The sequence below is a fragment of the Toxorhynchites rutilus genome, chromosome 1, assembly GCF_029784135.1.
Source record: "Toxorhynchites rutilus septentrionalis strain SRP chromosome 1, ASM2978413v1, whole genome shotgun sequence".
In the NCBI taxonomy this organism is placed as follows: Eukaryota; Metazoa; Arthropoda; class Insecta; order Diptera; family Culicidae; genus Toxorhynchites; species Toxorhynchites rutilus.
The window spans coordinates 113,857,363-113,876,488 of NC_073744.1; the positions used below are offsets into that span (position 1 = coordinate 113,857,363).

General features: G+C 39.8%; 1 protein-coding gene, 1 long non-coding RNA gene and 1 other non-coding gene across 3 annotated transcripts; 1 reads left to right on the plus strand and 2 right to left on the minus strand.

Annotated features, from left to right (window-relative positions):
• The first annotated feature begins 201 nt into the window (after window positions 1-201).
• LOC129763271 (uncharacterized) lies at window positions 202-1,043 on the plus strand. The gene is made up of 3 exons (XR_008740871.1): window positions 202-431; window positions 495-791; window positions 858-1,043. It is a non-coding gene; the product is annotated as an uncharacterized LOC129763271 (long non-coding RNA).
• A 2,185-nt stretch (window positions 1,044-3,228) lies between these two features.
• On the minus strand, window positions 3,229-17,475 carry LOC129762123 (pyridoxal-dependent decarboxylase domain-containing protein 1). Its single transcript, XM_055760112.1, has 7 exons — window positions 17,271-17,475; window positions 16,368-17,210; window positions 16,024-16,299; window positions 15,900-15,968; window positions 15,165-15,838; window positions 3,815-4,129; window positions 3,229-3,756 (listed from the first exon to the last, which is right to left on the minus strand). Exons 1-7 carry the CDS (start codon window positions 17,355-17,357, stop codon window positions 3,543-3,545), a joined length of 2,478 nt encoding a protein of 825 aa, XP_055616087.1. The 5' UTR covers window positions 17,358-17,475; the 3' UTR covers window positions 3,229-3,542.
• Window positions 11,048-11,188, minus strand: LOC129763763 (U4 spliceosomal RNA). Its single transcript, XR_008741027.1, has one exon. It is a non-coding gene; the product is annotated as a U4 spliceosomal RNA (small nuclear RNA).
• Window positions 17,476-19,126: the final 1,651 nt, after the last annotated feature.

Consider the following 19,126-nt stretch of genomic DNA (forward strand, 5'->3'; position numbering starts at 1 on the left):
TGTGTAGTGGTGTATCGGATGTAATCAAGTGTCGAATCAACGAATGACAAAAATCCTTTGACTCGCGTTGGAAGGTAATCCACAACGAACGGATTACCTTCCAACGCGAATATTCGACACTCGACATTGGAGGCTCGTAGTTCGTCCTACACGATGCGTCTAACCATCGAGCGCCCAATATTTGGGGGTGTTCGTAGCATCGTGTGGCGCCTGTTTAAAATGAATGTCAGATGCAATACACATCCCTACCAACATTCATTTACTTCGCGGTATTAGTAACTTCTACGATTGTCATTACTGGCAACCGCGAGGAAAATGTAAATATAACTTCATTAGCCTATTTACCAAGTTGTTAATTAAGTTGCACGGGACTACTTTCCAATATTTATTTCTTCACAGAAGAAGGTCGTATTCACTCAGATTCGGGACAGGTAAGTAATATTCGTGAAAATCAATTCAATTTATGTTCTTTAATTAATATTGATACATATTAGATAGCAATGATTTGTGCTCGTCTGCTGCTGGAGAATGCGAAGACATTACTTCAATAATAAGGAATCTGGGTACTTCGATACACAAAATCGAGCTCTGTCGAGTCCTAGTTCTGCCTTTATGCTGTTGGATTTGGTCAAGGACAACTTCATAAACGTTTTGCAGACGATTGTGATCGGTGGTTCGATCAATCGGATTAAGCCTCACTTAATTCCGCCTGGGTTTTGTCAGCTTCGTGATATCTCCCGAATGTGTTTGGCTGAGAAGTAATTACACGCTGGTCCTGGGAGATGATAATGGTGAGAATTGAGTAGTATGTCGTAGCTATTTGTAGTAATAATTGCGTATTTTGTTCTAATTTGTAGCCATGGATCAGACCCAATCGATGCAGGATCAGATGTCGATAGTTTAGATAGTTCAATAAATGAATAAAGATACATACAAAAGCTCAATAAGTTCATAACAATATATGCATAAAGGTTGGGTTAACATAACATGTTTAGGGTATATGTTGAACCAACGTTGAACCGACTGCTTATACTGGGTTGTACTGGCCGATTTGACATTTATTTACCATTGTTATCGCGTAATATGTTTACTAAGTATTGGTAATAAATTTACTGAGTATTTGTAACATTTACCAAAAAGCTCGTCATATATACCAACTTTTTGGGAGAGTGTATGATCGGCGATTATGATGAACTCGAGGAATCGTTGTTTACACAAAAAAGAGCGTGAAGTGTAAACCAGAATAACATCGGTGGATGAACTCGGTGTATTGCTAATGAATTCTACCAACTATTTACAGTGGCGTGTATTCCGGAATAACGTTGTACTCACTACACATTGTTTTCACGTGTAGTGTATTCGGGAATAAGGGCCAAAATAAATAAATAAATTGGCATTCATCAAAGCTCTAGTAAAGGGGTATACGAGGGCTATCCAGAGAATAATACACGCTTTTGACTAGCTCGGCAGTGGACGGGGCAAGGGCCGCCATATTAGTGTCAAAATATTTTCCCAATCGGTTCGCATCAGGCTGTGGAGGCGAGAGATCCGTACTCTTACTTTTCTCTCTGTGACATATTGAGATGTGCGCAGCAATAAATCTCTCGTTTCGAGAAAATTCAAACTCAAAACGCATTGGTTTTAGTATTATGTAGTTTCAAGTTAATATTTTCAGTTCACTATATTTAGAGCAAAATTTGTCTCGTAGAGAAATGTAAAAATTTTGGGTTCGTAAACAAAGCTAAGTCAATGTGGTCGGAACGAACAAAAATCACTCGTTTCGTAATGTGCAATGTCACCCTAGTTTCCAAGATGGCGACACATAAGAAAAGTAGAAGGTCTGAGCCTAGTGGCGCTGACGAAAGTTTGACGTAGGACTGTGATTGTTCAGAGCAGTTGTTTTTTGAGATGTATGGTAGAACCCCGATTATACGCGGAATAGCCTGTCTAGGCAGGAAGTTCAACTGTCTAACTGAAAATGATTATTGAATTTCAGTTATGTGTCACAACAGGGTGGTATGGTAGATGAAGTATATGTGGATCGGTAAACATAAAAAAATTATATCGTCATTGATTACATTGAATATGAAGTTTATGGGGAAGAAACAAAAAAACAGGCTGAAAATACTTAAGATTTCGTGATATTTTGAGGTAAAAAACACATGAAGTTGATTTATTTTTAATGAATAGCCATGGTATTGTGTTTGATCCAATTGTCTTACTCTTTTTTATTAGTCTTATTCTGAGACATCAGCAGCAGTAGCTTTTTCGGTGAAATAATGTTCGTTTGCAGACTATCACAATCAAGTCGTATTGGCTACTGCTCAATCTATCATAGGAGGAATTGAGTCATTGAGAATTATGAACATGAGTCATGAGTTCATTTCGTTTCATTTTTGTGATGCGATGTAATGCCGATCTCAATAAGTCCTCCCATGATCATCGGTGCAATCCTCCTAGTATTGACATCATTTTTCACTGTACAATTACCCATGTTGCCTCAACCCGGAATATACTCGCTTAAGATGTTCGTCACCCCGTTCTATAATATACAGAAGTCATTCACTAACTGGACTTATCTATAACAGGGCGTACGTTAACTGGTTTGCAAAGCAGTTATGTATCAATAATAGATGTTATCTTCAGTTTGAAATATTGCCTTTGCTGTTATGCAGTCCAGTTAGCGAGTAAAATTCGATAATTGTATTGATTTTCCGGCCTAATTAACGAACGATCACTGTATGGGTGACACTTTCCTCGTTGCTCTGATTAAATCTTGCATGGAATTTGAGAAATGCATAAAATCTTGCATTTGATTACTTCAACGTGGTTTTTTAACTGGATCAAGACCCAGTTGACGTTCGCCCAGTTAAAGAGCAGTCCACTTAAACCAGGTTCAGGTATCGAATGATTACTGTACGAAGTTCGAGATTTCATATGAATGCAAAATGATGGTGTGTTATAGTGTCAATGAAATATCGGAAAAATAAATTTAAAGCCTTATGCTTATTTTCTTACAACTTTTGAGTGCCCAGATTATTGTGGATACAGACAATAGTGTCTGAATTGTAGCAAACGTCATGGCAGACTTCCCAGTTCTAACTTACAAAAAAAACACCCAAAAGTCGGTTCTCTTTCGAAACCGCGCGACCATTGCTTGTCCAAGATAAGAGCAGGGAACCTATTTCGGTATGTCTTTAGACACACGAGAGTGGAATCTTTGTACCAAAATATAATATATTACATGATCTCAGTGATTATATTAATACTCAATTAAAATAAATAAGTGCCATATTTTATTGCATAATTCCTATGAACCAAAGAATACACACAATACACTTTCTATGAAGAAAAAGTGCTTCTGTGGTGCATCAGCGGGACATTCTAAAAGCTATTTCTCTATTCTTGTTCATCAGCGCCTAATGTTCGCAAGTATAACGGTTACGACTTTGGTTAAAAAAATCGATAGATTTTTTGTTGTTGTTTTTTTTTAACTAGGAAATTACTAACAATTTAAGCTTTTGTGAATACATTACCAACATTTATGACACCGTAGTTTCCGTCGTGTGTTGTCCTTGTTGTTGCTGCTGGGGAATTGTTTTGTCGATCGTACCACTCGATTGCTGACTACTGGAACTTGCATTCCGGGAATGTAGACTTTTGCTGTCAGCACTTATTGGGGTTTGAACCAGCGGCGTGGGCGGATTTTTGTTACCAGGCAACTGATTGGCTTTTGCGGTCATCTGCATATGGTATCTGAAGACATTGAACAATAATGATATAGCACGAAATTTATAAAGGTAAACATCATTACTTGTATATATTCTCCGTACTCTCGACAACTCCTTGTGTGAGGTTCAAGCTGCGACCTTTAACGCCACCTTCTTTAGCTGGCGGAGACCACCAATTCACGACACGACCAACGAGGGGTACCTGGCGGAGTATACCATCCTGCCATAGTTTTTCATCGGCCTCTCGCTGTAGGTCGATAGTGGCCGCTTCGATACCCTTCTTCAGTATTTCGGACATCGTGTCAAGGATTTTGGAATTCTCTTGAATTTTCTGACCGGTTTGAATGACCAAATCTAGCAGTTCTTCTACGTCCGTTTCGCTCGTTACCATCCCGAAGCTGCAACAGAAAAAAAAAACGGAAAAGTTAGTTGATCGTAGCTCTTCATTTCACCTTATTTCCGCTATCCAGTATTGCGACACTTGTTGTATATTGCTGTATTATTCTAAGAACATATGCGCAAGATATTTTTAAAAACTAGATATGAATTAGGGAAATATTCTAGTCTAGAAATTTGAAAAACATAAAAAAAAATTCTTCATATTTCTGATGTTCAGGCATTCAAGAATATACCCTAGAAAGGATTTATTGAAAATCCTATTATTTACCGAGTTCAAGCCATATTAGTGATCCCCGATTTTTTAAATTAATCGTTCATCCACTAATCGAATACTTTTCAGCAGTTTGTTATTCGATACGATTAATCGCTCCAAATAATCGATTAATCGTCACTTTTTTTCTTCTTCCTTTCTCTTCAGTCAATTACAATTTCCATTGCGTGTATCCACTACGCATACGCATATGCATCGATTCTTCAATTTGGGTTTCGTTCTACTGTCGTTTCCTTTGAATTTTAAAGCAGACGCTTTCACTTGACGATTGAAAGTGTCCCACTCATTATCATTTGAATGGGCTTTATGTCGCTTTCAGTTGAACATGTGAAAGGATTCTGACTGCTTCCAATTGAAAGTTTCATTCGATTTAATTTCTCCAAACTGGATTTTCCCGGACCTTTCCTTTCTTTCTTTCCTTTCTTTCAAAAAAGTGGAATTAAAAGGGGCATATGAGGGCTTACAACCAGCGCCGACAACTGATAACGCCTGCTGGCATACTGCACATTCTTTCACATCGTCATTTTCATTAGTTTCAGTGAATACGGTTCTAGTTCGAACGAAATTTTCATTCCAGATAAGATTTTCCAAAATATATATTTTTATCAAGGCTCATATGGCGTTAGCCTGACGGGGCCGGAAGTTCAATATTTTGACAGTTTTTCAGTTGACAGAGATAAGACACTTTCATTCGATATAAAAACCTTTCATTTTTATTTGAGGATTTGATAATTTCGCTTCGGTATGAAGAATGAAAGAAATGAACATGTGGCGAAACGAGACTGTATGAAGGTGAAGTGATATTCTCTTCATTGGGCGTGAACAGAGAGTAGTACTATTTTCAGTCTGCACGAGTAGGCAGCATATTGAAAGGCGAAAGGCTCTATATTGAGTGACGATGTGTAAATTGAAGTGAAATTGTGTGGCCCTGCTAGCAACACAAAACTTCAAACGAGTTTCTCTCGAAGCTTTTTCAAGGCGTGCACATTGTCTCAAACTCTACTGAATCGATTTATTGCAAATTTGATGAGAATAAATCTTTGTACATCTCTCTCTCGCATGAACCAGTAAAAAATTATTATGTTTTAACTTTACTATTTAAAAAAATTAAATCGTCATAAAACGAGCTAAAAAGCAATTTATTTTTTCAAGTGGTCGCCACTTTGTACAAAAAGGTTTTTTTATTGTGCGGGTCTCGTTTCACTTCACGTCCATTTCTTTCATTCTTCAATCGTCAAATGAACATATTCGAAACATATTCACTGAAACTAATGAAAATGACGATGAGATAATCACTTCATTCGAATCTGGCGTAGTGGTAACATCCATACCTCTCACACTGAAGGTCACGAGTTCAATTCTCACTCCCGACATTTTTTCTAAAATGGAAGTAAAAGTGCTCCTCCCGAAAGACTCCACATTGAACCTATCAAAGTATAGATCGATAACGTGCCTATCGAGTCTGTACAAAATACTGAGCAGCATCATAACCGCGTCCAAAGTTTTTGCCCACTGCGAGCAACATCACATCATCGCAGACGAGCGAAAAGGAGAAGGGGTATAGAATCAGCGGAACCTAAGTATGGCCTATATTGACTATCGGAAGGCTTATGGCTCCATACCTCACTCGTTTCTCGTCCAGGTACTAGAGATCTATAAAATTGATCCCGCCGTCGTTAGGTTCCTGCAGCATGCTATGAGGCAGTGGAGTACGTCTCTGCACCTAAGTGATGGGGAAAATGTGTTGCAGTCTAGAACGCTGCAGAGAAAGAGGGATATACTCTAAGGTGACTATTTCAGTTCGCTTAGGTTTTGTCTGACACTGAACCCCCTCAGTAGGACGCTCAAAAGAAACGGCCCATACCTTCAACATGGATGATCTCAAGGTCTACGTTGATTCACGTCAGCGTCTAGGTGTAGCTATCCGAGTTGTCGATGACATAAGCAGGACCATCTGCATAAAGTTCGGCCTCGATAAGTGACGCTGTGTCCATCTGCTGAAAGGACAACTCACCGAATCCGGAGGATACGAGGTCTATGATGGCGAGTTTCTAAGGGACATGGTTCGTGGCGAATCTAATAAGTATTTCGGTTCTCGACAGCTCACCGGGATTCGCCACTCCATCATCAAGACGTAGCTGCGAGACAAGTTCTTTAGACGAGTGAACTGTGCCCTAAGGATTTTCCCAAACGCGGAGAACAAGGTATGCGAGATCAACTCTTTCGCTGTAGACCTTCAGTTTTGGAGTAGTCAAATGACCTAGAAGACTTTGGGAGAAGAGGATGCACCATCCTCAATTGGTACTGGAGAGAGTATCACTACAACGTAAAAAAAGGACTTGGAATCGTTGACATTTCCGCACTGTGTGTTGTCCAGGTACGATAACTGCGCGAGTACTTCGCAGAACGCACCAACCAAAACGCACTATTTCGGGCTGTCTGCGCCGCTGCGCCGCGGGCGATACAACGCTCTGCTCTTGACGCAAGCAGAATACAAACTCAACTGCAATTTCCAGACAGGGGAGGAAAAGATTGCAGCTTGGAAGCAGGAGACAGTGCGTGGTGCCCACCCACATCAACTGGATCGACCACACGTCGACAAGGCCGCATCTAATCTGTGGCTAACGCATGGTTAACTCTCTTCAATATTAGAAGCCAACATGATAGCCATCCAGGACAGGATAATGCCGACGAGAAACAGCAGGCGTTGCAGGACGTTGATGACATTTGCCGGATGTGCCATCAATCAGGTGAAAACATAGAGCACATTATGGGAGGCTGTCCCGTTTTGGCCAACGCAGCCTACACCGAGCGCCACAACAACGTGGCCCGCATTGTTTATCGTCAACTGGCGCTCCAATTTAGTCTATTGGAAGACATCGTACCTAACTACCGGTTCCTGCCTGCACCTGCCCTGGAAAATGACCGTTTCAAGTTGTACTGGGATCGCACTGTTCTGACCGACCTCTCGACCGTCACCCGTCCAGATATTATGGTGTATGACAAGAGCGACGTCACCATTATCGATGTCGCTATTCCACTGAACCAGAATCTGAAGGAAACCCACGGTCGCAAAATCTGTAGGAAGCGGCCATTGGCCGTGGAACTCAAAGAATTGTGTGGGCTAAGAGAGGTCCCAAGATTTGTTCCAGTCGTTCTCTCTGGAACTGGAATTATCCCGAAGACTCTTCTGGAAGCGCTAAAGGTGTTGAACATATAGAAGGAATTGACCCGCATATAAAAGTCGGTCATCCTTAGCACCTGCGCGATTGTCCGACAATTCCTCGGTCAGAACTAAAATAGCACGAGCATGCAGATACTTGCATTCGCAGGGCCTAGTCCCCCTTTGGCATTCAGGCACCCGGGGGTAGGTGAATATTCTGGCTAGGTTCGCTTAGTTGAGAAGTGAGATAAGTCTGCAAAAAAATCCACGTTCACGTCCATCCACGTGTTGACAGATCATAGAACAAAATTCATTTGTATGTTTTGAAACGGAACTGAAAATACATTAATGTTCAATAGTCAGAAACCGCAAAAAGTCAGGTGTTGTCACATCACAAAAGTATTGAACTGACAACAAGCGAATTCAACTGCAAAATATTCTCCAACTGAAGATTATTGTAGTAAATTTTCTCAATTTAACTTTGACCTTCACCCAAAAATGTCATCCGGACGAGGATGTGGGGTCTCGACTGAACGTGGCCCCCACTCATTATGCGAAGGAGGCACTGGAAGAGATGAACTGCTTGAAGATAGATGCTGTTCCGAGATCTACCAACCCTCCGAACGTCCCCCAGCTGCGTCCCATCGTAACTCCACCATATTCTGCGCAGTTAAGACTTTTCAAAGTTTAAACCATTCCGTAACCAAAATATATGCACCTTATCACATAACAGTTAATGCAGTTCTGAAATTATATCATTAGTAGTAACATTAAAAATAAAAACCGTAAACAATGCTTCATAAAACTATTGAAAAATATTTTTTGAAAACATATTATGTGTCTCATTCTGCGCACTTAAATTGTAATATTCCTTACTCTGCGCACCCATAAAACACTAACAGAAAACAGCACTGTGTAGCAGGGTTGCCAACTATAATTTAAAAAAAAATCAGGAAAAATTTGAATAAAAATCAGGAAGAAATCAGGACAGCTCAAATTGGGTTGTTCATAGAGTTCGTGATGATTTTTGAGAAAATGAAAGCATCATTTTCAGAGACATACAGGGTTTTCCATTTCGAGCTTCCGAAAGTATACAGCCCTGCGCTGACAACCGTTTGACATAGCTGTCAACCAAAGCGTCATATCGTTAGTTGAACGTCTGCCATTTTACAATATGGATCGTTTTAGCATCGCACAGCGTGTTAATTTTGTTAAATTATATTATAAAAATGATGGAAAACCGGCAAATGTTTTTCGAGTATTACGGACGGATTTTGGTCGTCATGGACGGCCTACAGAGTACACAATCGCTAATGTAGTGCGTAAATTCGAACAAACTGGATCCGTAGCGGATATTGTGAAACCTGTGCATCATCGTAATGTGCGTTCGGCCGAAAATATTGCTGCTGTTGCTGCCAGTGTGGAGGATGACCCGAATGTTTCGATTCCACGGCGTGCTCAGCTATTGGGCTTGTCAAACACATCATTGTGGCGAATTTTGCATTTGGACTTGCACCTACATCCATATAAAGTCCAACTGGTACAAAAATTAGAGCGTGGTGACCATGGAATGCGTCGGGCATACGTCGATTGGGTGAACGAACAACAGCAGCAAAATGCTGAATTTTGGCATCAAATTTTCTTCAGCGATGTGGCACATTTCGAGCTCGGTGGCTAAAAAAAAAAATTTCCGTATATTGGGTTCAGAAAATCCACACGTGATTGTTGAGAGGCCATTGCATCCGCCAAAAGTCGCTGTTTGGTGCGCATTATGGTCTGGTTGAGTCATCGGGCCGTATTTCTTTGAAAAGGAGGACGGCGAGACGGTAACTGTGAATGGTGAGCGCTATGGCCGCATGTTAACCGATTTTTTTTTTGCCACAAATTGAAGATATGGATACGGATGACATGTGGTTTCAGCAGGACGGCGCCACGTGCCACACAACACGACCGAACATGGCCATATTGCGAACGAAATTTGAGGGACGCATAATTTCGCGTTTTGGTGATGCCAATTGGCCGTCCAGATCATGCGATTTGAACCCGCTAGACTTTTTTTTTTGTGGGGATATGCGAAAGACCGTGCAAACTCTCCGGAAACTCTTGAACATTTGAAAGACAACATTCGTGAAGTTATGACCGAGATACTGCCCCATATGTGCCGAAAAGTCATCGAAAATTATCTGTTCCGGATCAAGGTGTGCGAGGAAGCCCTAGGTGGACATTTGAATGATGTTGTATTTCACACATAATGGCATAAACCAAACTTTAATTTGAAATAAAAGTTTCATCGAAATTCGAATTCTAAGTGTGTTTTATTTAAATTTACTTTCGGAATTTAAAGTTGGAAAACCCTGTATAAATGCACAATTTTGTTCCACAATCATTTGCCATCTTTCATGTAACTTAAATATTCTTTCCTCCCAGAATGTGCTTACTTTACATTGAAAACTGTTCACGGTATTTTTTATGCTGACCATAGGTCGAAGTTTTCACCCTTGAGAGAATTTTGCAAGGACCTGAACCTGATACAAAAATAATTTGAAAGTGCAATAGCCGGTTAGTTCAGCAGAGCACTTCATAGGCAGAATAATTTGTAGTGTGGTCAAGAAGACAAAAAAGACACATTGACTAATTATGGACTTGTGGGAATGTATCGACTGGTTGCTTGGTAGAAGCTCATAATCCAAAATTCCTTCCCAAACCCACCAATCACAGGATATGACTTTCTTCGGGTTAGGATTGGCTATGGGGTTAGCTAACTATTTCGCTTACCCAAAGTTTTCAGCCGCTCAACGCTGTTGTAAATGATCCATTTGAAGCAAATCGTGACTGCTTCAAAACGGCATTTTCATTGCGTTTTGATGCAAGATGATGCAATCTATTCGAGGTTTTTTTGGTCAAATTTCTGTGGAACTCACGCATCGTAACGATTTACGTAATCAAGATTCATCAGATCCACATGAACGATTGTTTTTGGTATCTCTAGATAATCTGCTCATTTATTTGTCGTCTTCCGAGGATTGTTTTTGATCAACGTTTCTTAATTCTAAATGATTTCGATTTGATGTATTTAGATGTCATTTGCTGCGAAATATAACGGAACCTGTATTTTTTTAGCTCTACATGATTTTGGTGGCTAACATTCCTTTCGTTGTTTCCATTTCTAGTCTATTGTTTGAATCTTCGTTTTAGTAAGATTGAATTGAGAGAAAAGTCGTTCGACCGATGTTGAGGAATGTGGAAGAATTTATTAGCATGGTATAAACTCTCCCAGAAGTAGAAAAGCTAGTGTGTCCCTGGTTCTTTTGATCTTTAATATTTCTTTCCAAAAAAATCTTTCAAAATTATCCCTGAAGATAGTTCCAAGTTTGTTCTCAATCTCAATGAAAATATTTGATTGATGATTGCATGTAACTCTTACTCTTAATCGGCCAGTATTAGAATTATCCCAAAACAAAAATTACAAAAATCTACTTATTTTAATATAAACCATTATCAAAAAAAACTGTTCCCAGTTGCTTGTAGAAAACATGATACACTATTGAATACGATTTCTTTTTCAACTAGCAATACTCGCACCTCGGTAAAACCTGATTGGTTACAAAACCACCGTGCAAAGCTAAATAGCCAAATTTATTTCATGCCGTGTCTCTGAATTTTGTATTTGTTAATAAAGAGCCGAATATCCGGCCTCGAAGCTGACCGGATATCCGATATCCGGTATCCTTCCAAACCACTACCCGTTTCATCACTAATATATACCATTAGACGGCAAATTTATTATATTTTTATATATATTTTTTCGCCTGAGACATCAACAGTGGATAATAAAACAAATGAACAATTTAACAAATAAAAAATGGTGCGAAGGTAAATCATGTAGTATGCATTCTTTCTTTCAACTTCGTTCCCACTCAAAATTGTGCGCAAGACCTTTTTCGAAAGTAAACATACATGTTTTAAACAGGATATCATGCATCAAATTTCATGCAAGATTTCATCAAAGCAACGAGGAATGTGTCACCCATACAGTGATCGTTCGTTAATTAGGCCGGAAAATCAATACAATTATCGATTTTTTGACGTAGAACTACGTCTTTCATTAAGGGTGCCAAATCAGAAAACAGGTCACGTTTTTATGAAATAAAGTTAACGTTAATAACTATTTTTTCCGCGAACGGATTTTGGCGATTTACATACTAAACGAATCGGAAATTCCCTAAAATTTGTTTAATATGCTATACATTAAAATCCCTTGGTTTGTAAATGGTTAAAATTCATGAAAACTTTAAGCGTTTCTATTTTCCCATACATTTGTTCAGTCCATTTGTGTGCTTTCCCGAACAGAGCTGTAAATAACGAGCAACTTATCGACGAGTAACGAAGGGGAAATCGTAGGATATGAAGTCACCGTGAACAAAGGAAAAGAAGAAGAATGAAGGGGAATACTTGCCTTGAGTATAAACATTGGATCTCGCTGAGGCAAACTTTCATATCACCAAATCCCTATTCACAGGGTTCAAATTCACATAGTTCTAGGAATCACACACAACTTCATTCAAAACAAGAGAAGCAAAGATGAAAATTTATTATAAATGTATCACTTGAGAGAAAAACTTGTTCACACAAACTGAAAATTAATGTAAATAAAGATAAATTTTTGACTTGATTTAAGGCAAACTTTCATTCGGCATTGAGCAATCCAGTTCACTTTGCTTTCGCTGCGCTTCGATCTAAGATTGGACCCCACCAGTGGGAATTCAACTTGGATATCGTCGTGTGGTTTTTCCAGTTCGTTTTTCGCGTTATTCGTATCGTGTTTTTCTTTCCGCGTCATAAATTGGACGCTTCGCATAGTGATGAGCAAGAAGAAGAGGAAGGCTGGCTCGAGCCCTGCAAAAAACGAACACATTGCCGGGGGCAATAAGATTTCGAGCCAAGCGTCATCTAATGATGCACGCGATGTTAGTGCAGTGAAAAGCGCTCGCACTGAACCGAGCCTTCGCATCGAACAACAGCGAGATAGGCGACTTCGGCGCGTCGGTCGAAAATGTAAACGCCGTTACCCAGGCAGCAACCAGCTCCCCACGCTGGTGGTGAACGCGGTTGTTCTTGACAAACTCATCAGCGAATTTGCATCGATGGGTGTTACAGCAGAGTACAAGCTGTGTGGCATAATTCAGTCTTTTTCCAAGCAGTGAACATTGTTTGTTTTCCGTCATAAGGGCTTCGATGGTGCTTTAGACATTGCATGAATGTATTAAATTGACGTCATGGCGAAGCAGGCGTTAAGTTTGTGCGCCAAAAAATCATTTGGGGAGTACCAACCTCTTTAATGTCGTACTGGAATGTTATAAGTCATTTTTCGAGGCCAGTAATATAGAAACACTTCTGTCTTTTGAGAATAGCGCAAAATGATGAGAAGTGTTTATATTCCTAGTAGTTTCAAGCCACCAATGTATGGCTCTGTACGCATGCTATGGCGAACGCTTGTTTGGCGCTTGGTTTACGTTGTACGAACGATGCCTGGAGGTGCAATCCCACTGAGGCAATATTAAATAACATGTAGCATGATATTTGATGCTTGCAAGTGTTGTTATTGTTGTTGTTTCCTCGCGGTGCCAAAGATATATTGGTATAATCAACTGTAACCGAGTAATGTCAATTGCGAAAAAGGCCACCGGAATAGCGTTCGAGGTAAATTTTCAATGCATTGACATAAAATAAATTGCGACATACGATCAGCTAGTGTATTGTTCTGCGAAGGCAAGAATGACTCATCAGTTAATTATCGTCAACTGATTCTACAATGAAAAAAAGCATTTCAGAGATTGTTCTACTAAGCAGTTGTTTCTAAAATTTCACAGCATTATAGAATAATATCCGAAGGTTTAAACAAGCGACTTTTATAATATAACAGTGTAGTTCTACGTCAACAATGCGGTCGTATCTTGGACACAACCTCCTATAATTTTTTCTCGCTAACTGGAATGCAAAACTGCAAAACATAACTGCTTTGCTGCCCAGTTCACGTACGCCTTGTTATAGATAAGTCCAGTTAGCGAATGACTTCTGTATATGACGGGGTGACGAACATCTTAAGCGAGTGTCTTCAGGGCTGCGGCAACATGGGCAATTGTACAGCGATAAATTATATCAATACTAGGAGGATTGCATTGATTATCATGCGAGGACTTATTGGGTTAGGCATTACATCGCAACGAAACGAAATGAAATATTAATAATCTTCATGACTCATATTCATAATTCTCATTGGCTCGATTCCTTCTATGATAGATTGAGCAGTAGAATCAATACGACTTGATTGTGATAGTCTGCAAATGAACATTATTTCATCGAAAAAGCTTCTGCTCCCGATGCCGTAAAATAAGACTAATAATAAGAAAAAGACAATGGGGTGACACACAATACCATGGCTATTCATTAAAAACAAAGCAACTTCATGATTTCATGTTTTTTTACCTCACAATATCACGAAATCGCAAGTATTTTTAACTTGGTTTTTGTTTCTTCCCCATAAACTTCAAATTCAATGTAATCAATAACGATATATATTTTTTGTTTACCGATCCACATATACTTCATCTTCATACCTACATGTTATGTGTCACACTGATATTCATTAATCATTTCCAGTTAGACAGTTCCTTCCTGCCAGAAGCTGAGTACATATAACAAACGGCCCTTTTCAGGGCTACTATTTGGAGTTTCAAAAGAGTTATACTAACAGATTTCTGAACAATGAAAAGAATTACATTTGAAAAAAAACAACTGTTCTAAACAATCACAGTCCTACGTCAAACTTCCGTCTGCGTCCCTAGGCTTAGACCCTTCTACTTTTGAAAATCTTAGATCAATTTGAGAGTTGTGAATATAACTCGGGATTTTCATTCTGGAAAAGCTAGGGATTGTAGTGTGTTTATTATGGATAATTTTTTTCTGGTAAAATGAAAAGTAGAAAAATCTGGATAAATCCTGATCATTTTAGAAAAATCAGGGAAAATTTAGTGTTTGTCAGGCTATCAGGGAACGTGACAAAAAGTCTAGGAAATCCTGAAAAATCAGGAAGTTTGGTATCTCTTCTAGGAGTTTGCGTTTGAAGTATGGACGTTTTTTTCGCCAGCTGGTGCCAAAACCACCTCCTTTGTTTGTATAAGTCCTATGGGAGGATTCGTCCATGTTGAACACACGGTAGACAATCTTCTAGGACATTACCACTTCCGGATTTCATGCTCCGTAACACAAGTTCGCTGCTTAGAAAGCGCACTTCTAATTCTTCGCTTGATGTCGGGATGGCGTTTTAGGAAACCAATCACCTACTTGTATCTAGGAACACCCCCTCTTAAATGGGTTCTTCCTTTTAACGGTCCGTAGAAAATATGCCACGGATGTCTTCAAACGTTTCTTGTCAATTGGAAAGCCGGTTCTGGGCGCCTCGTTCACCCACTGCACGATGCTTTCTTCGTTTTCCGTCCGAAAACTGAGCGTTTTCCAGGACGTTTCACGTTACCATTCAATTTCAGTTGTGCACGGAGAGTACTTTCCAATTTTCGTTTTAATACTTTTTAATACTTACCGCACACAAATCAATCCATCGCTTCCTTCACCCAAAGAGAAAGCTCCGTCATGAGCCTTCAACATTTCCACCAGCGCTGTGTTGAGTCTGTTAAGCTCTGTTTTAGCCTGATCAGTTAGTAACGTTTCCCAACCTTCGGGCACATAATGCACACTTCCCAGACCAGCCCAATCGTTCAGCTCGATTAACCGCAACACGGGGCTCTCCTCGACAAGCTTATTGAAACGGTTTCTGTGCTTCACAGTAGCCGTAAGTATCTCGATTTGTGCTTCAATGAACTGTGCGACGTTTTCTATCACTTCATTCAGTGGTAACAGCTCTCCATAGCCTGGAGCAAACGGGGAGTAGCGGATGCAAGTGCCATACACTGGGTGATTGATAATTTCCAGATTGAGCTGGGCACAATCCCGCAACAGGATCTGACCCAGCCAACCGTTCAGACGGTCGAAGTAGGAAGAGTTAGAAATTTTTTCTATCGTTTTCCCTATAACGTCATTGGTTGATTTCGTAACACCGTCAATTTTCTGGGCTTCTACACCTGAACCATTTACATTCAGTGTAGATTCATCATGCGGAGATGTAACAGAGCCATTATCATTTTCGTTATGTTCTTCATTCACAGAGCGACCGTCAAACTGGAATACTACTACAGGAACGGCCGTTTCGAAAAGTGTCTGAAAAAAAAAATGATGATTATAACTATAAGGTTATGCATAAACTATCAAAAAAGCATACATTATAACTGATAGGATTGTTCAGTAAAGCACGGAACGATTTACCAGCTTCATGGCGAGGGGCTTTACTCTGCAAAATAGAAAATAAATTTAACACAAAATACTGAATATTCAACCACAATTACCAATATTCTTATCCCTTCAATTCTGCTCAGAATCTCGTGCACCTGCCGACAGGAGTCGAATGCCATGAAAATCCGGTCGCTTATTGAATTTGCTCCCATCGTTTGCATAATGGTCCACAAACTGACCGCGAAGAGTCGATTAGACAAAATTGGATCGACATCGTACATCGTCAGGGCACTCACGGGAATGTGTCGATACAACAGAACGCACGGCACTCCCGTGATGCCCAACCAATTCCCGAAGTTTATTGTTATGGAATCGGGAATGGATTTCATCTATCAGTTGAAACACAGAAAAGAATTATGATCACTAGTCTAATCATTTGAAAGAAGCTTCCACTTACGTTTACACCCGACAAAGTCCCTTTCGTAACGGCCAAAGCAGCTAGACAGTGGCCCTGGCAATGCAACCATATATTGTTCAAATTGCAAACGTTTTTAATCAACGCTAAATTATCCACATCTCCGCAAACCGACGAACCCAAATCGGCTATTATGAAGAGCGGAAACTTTCCTGCTTCGACATCGGTTGCAATAATTTTCTGCAACTCTGAAGCATCCATAATTCCACGCGCACCGAACATTGTGTGGCACGGAACAACGCGGATATTCGACACAGGAAGCCCAATAAAGCGACAAGTATGTTGTAGGGCAAACAGTGAGCTAACTTCGGAAATGTAAAGCGTAGCATTCTGTAACTGGGTCAATCGATTTTCAGTGGACTCTGAAAAACGATTCGCAATGGCCAGCCTCAGTGCATTGAGAATGCATTCGGCGCTCTCGCGATAGTAGCCAGTGCTGCAATCCATGAATCGGAACATATGACTGAGCCAACGATTGGTATCCGATACAATTTTCGACACCACACGATTCAGGTGCTGTCTTTCCAGTGCCGATAGGTAAGCGGTTATAGAATGTGTGATAACGGCCAGTTGGGAAGATTCATCAAGCGGCGGTAGAACAAATTCAGGCTCATCGTCCAGATCCAACTGTGAGATAAGATTTTCCAAGCTGGAGAGTACTTCTGCGGTTGGTTTTCTATCCGATTGTAAGTATCCCGGTGCTATCGGCATTTGCTGAAACATCGGATTCGTCGGTTGCTGCTGTTCCTGTGTAGTTTTAATGTATTCCAAACGATTGAGCACTTGCGAAGCTTGCACTTCCAATTCGGCTAGACTGGAGCGAACCTGAGAACATGAAACGTAAATTTTGCTCAGACCAAGATTTATCGATTTTAAGTTACTCACATTTGCGGCCGGAATTTCATCCGGCAACGGCTCACGAGCATTTTGAATTTCTTGCAGTTCATCGGAATCAACTGGCACTCCGGTCATGTTTGCCCGAAACAAGCCTCAAGTCGCAGAATTTTGAGAATATTTCACGCCCCAATTTCTTCCCACAAAAACAGAAAAAAAATCGTTTATTATGTGGCAATCTGACACATCACACGATCTTGACAGAACAAAACATCGAAATCCGACACTGTGTTGCCGATAGATATTCATCTGTATTCATTAGTTAGTGAATGAATGAACCAATGAACCGATGCAAATTATGGAAATATCAAGGCGCCTAGAAGTATATCCTAAGGTGGGCCAACTTGCTAAAACCACCAGGGGTATGACTGAAACGTCAAATCCCTCATATTGCCAGTGTACCCAATATTGCTGCGGTTCACTGACATTTTGGTTCTGGTAATTACTGTTGTTTACAACTCGGTCCGGTTATATAGTCGAATAGTGGCTAACTTTAAACTCCATGTTAAATGTAAACACCTCCATGTGAAACCGAAATATGAAAATCGCTCATGCAGTTAGAAATGAAGCATACTATCTCCGTGATTTCAACGATTTCAATCCTCGCAAATGATATGTTGGTAAACAAATGACGCCATATTGATTTTGATTTTGGGTAGCCTATATTCAATTGATGTCTAACCCCTGAAAACCACTCTTCAGCCATCTTGGAAGTCTACTGTGTTTTGTTTGTAAACAAAACACAATACGCTATTGCCGAAGCTCGCTGGTGATCAGTCTGTCTCTTTCACGCTACAAGCAAATAATTCCCCTTCTACTTTCTTCCGTGCTGTTTTCATATACCGCTCCCCTAACCAACTTAGTGACGAAACGGCCTCACCTAGTACCATAGACCCGTCTTGGGAAATATGAGACGGAAACAAAAACATAGTATTCATTCAAAACAACCACTTAAAATTCTCTGCCAAGTTGGTGCCAACAAATCATGTCTACTCTGGGAAAAAAAGTTGTCAAACCATTTCGAATTCATACCATCGACCCTTATAGCCAAATCTTTAAAAAAGTTATCTATATATTATTCATACAAATTATCTACCAATTCAAACTTTCCGGCTGGTTCAGAGAGTAAACTTGACATCTTTTTCTCATCAATAAATACACATAAAATTCAGTAAATATCAAGTGTAGTTAACTCTCCTGTACTCGCGTGCAAAATCATAACACGTATACTCGCGCACGGTGTCACAGACCGAAAATTGAACTTCTCTGTAATATTGTCATTGTGTATTTTTCAGGCTTTATTGACATTTATTTGAAGAAGAGGGTATGATTGAATGAAAAAACTCCAAAAATATGTTTTCTTCGTCTTTATTATGTTTTAATAGTCATCTAATTCAGCCTGCTCAAAACAGAATAATCCAACACAAATAACGAAATTCGAATTTTTCACTGTTATTAATTAAAAGTAAGCAGAATATAAGGGGCTGTCCACATATAACGTGGACAGAAAAAGCATGATTTTAGACTCCCCGCTCCCCCTCCGTGGACAAGCGTGGACATTGACTATACCCCTCCCCTGTTGTTCACGTGGACATTCTTCCATGTATTTTAATTGAAAAAAGGAAATAACTGCATTGTGCCTATATTCAATTTTAAATTAGTCTTATTTTATATTTGGTGTTTTTTAATGATAAAAAATAATTCGAGAAAAAGACATGTTCTTTTTTTGTTAATGAAGATTAAAAATCTTTCGTTTCATTTGTCTCCGCAAATCAAATATTCAAAAAATAAAGTAGGCAAAAGTTCGAAAACTTCTCAAGTGTACTTCTTCCAGCTACAGTATCTCA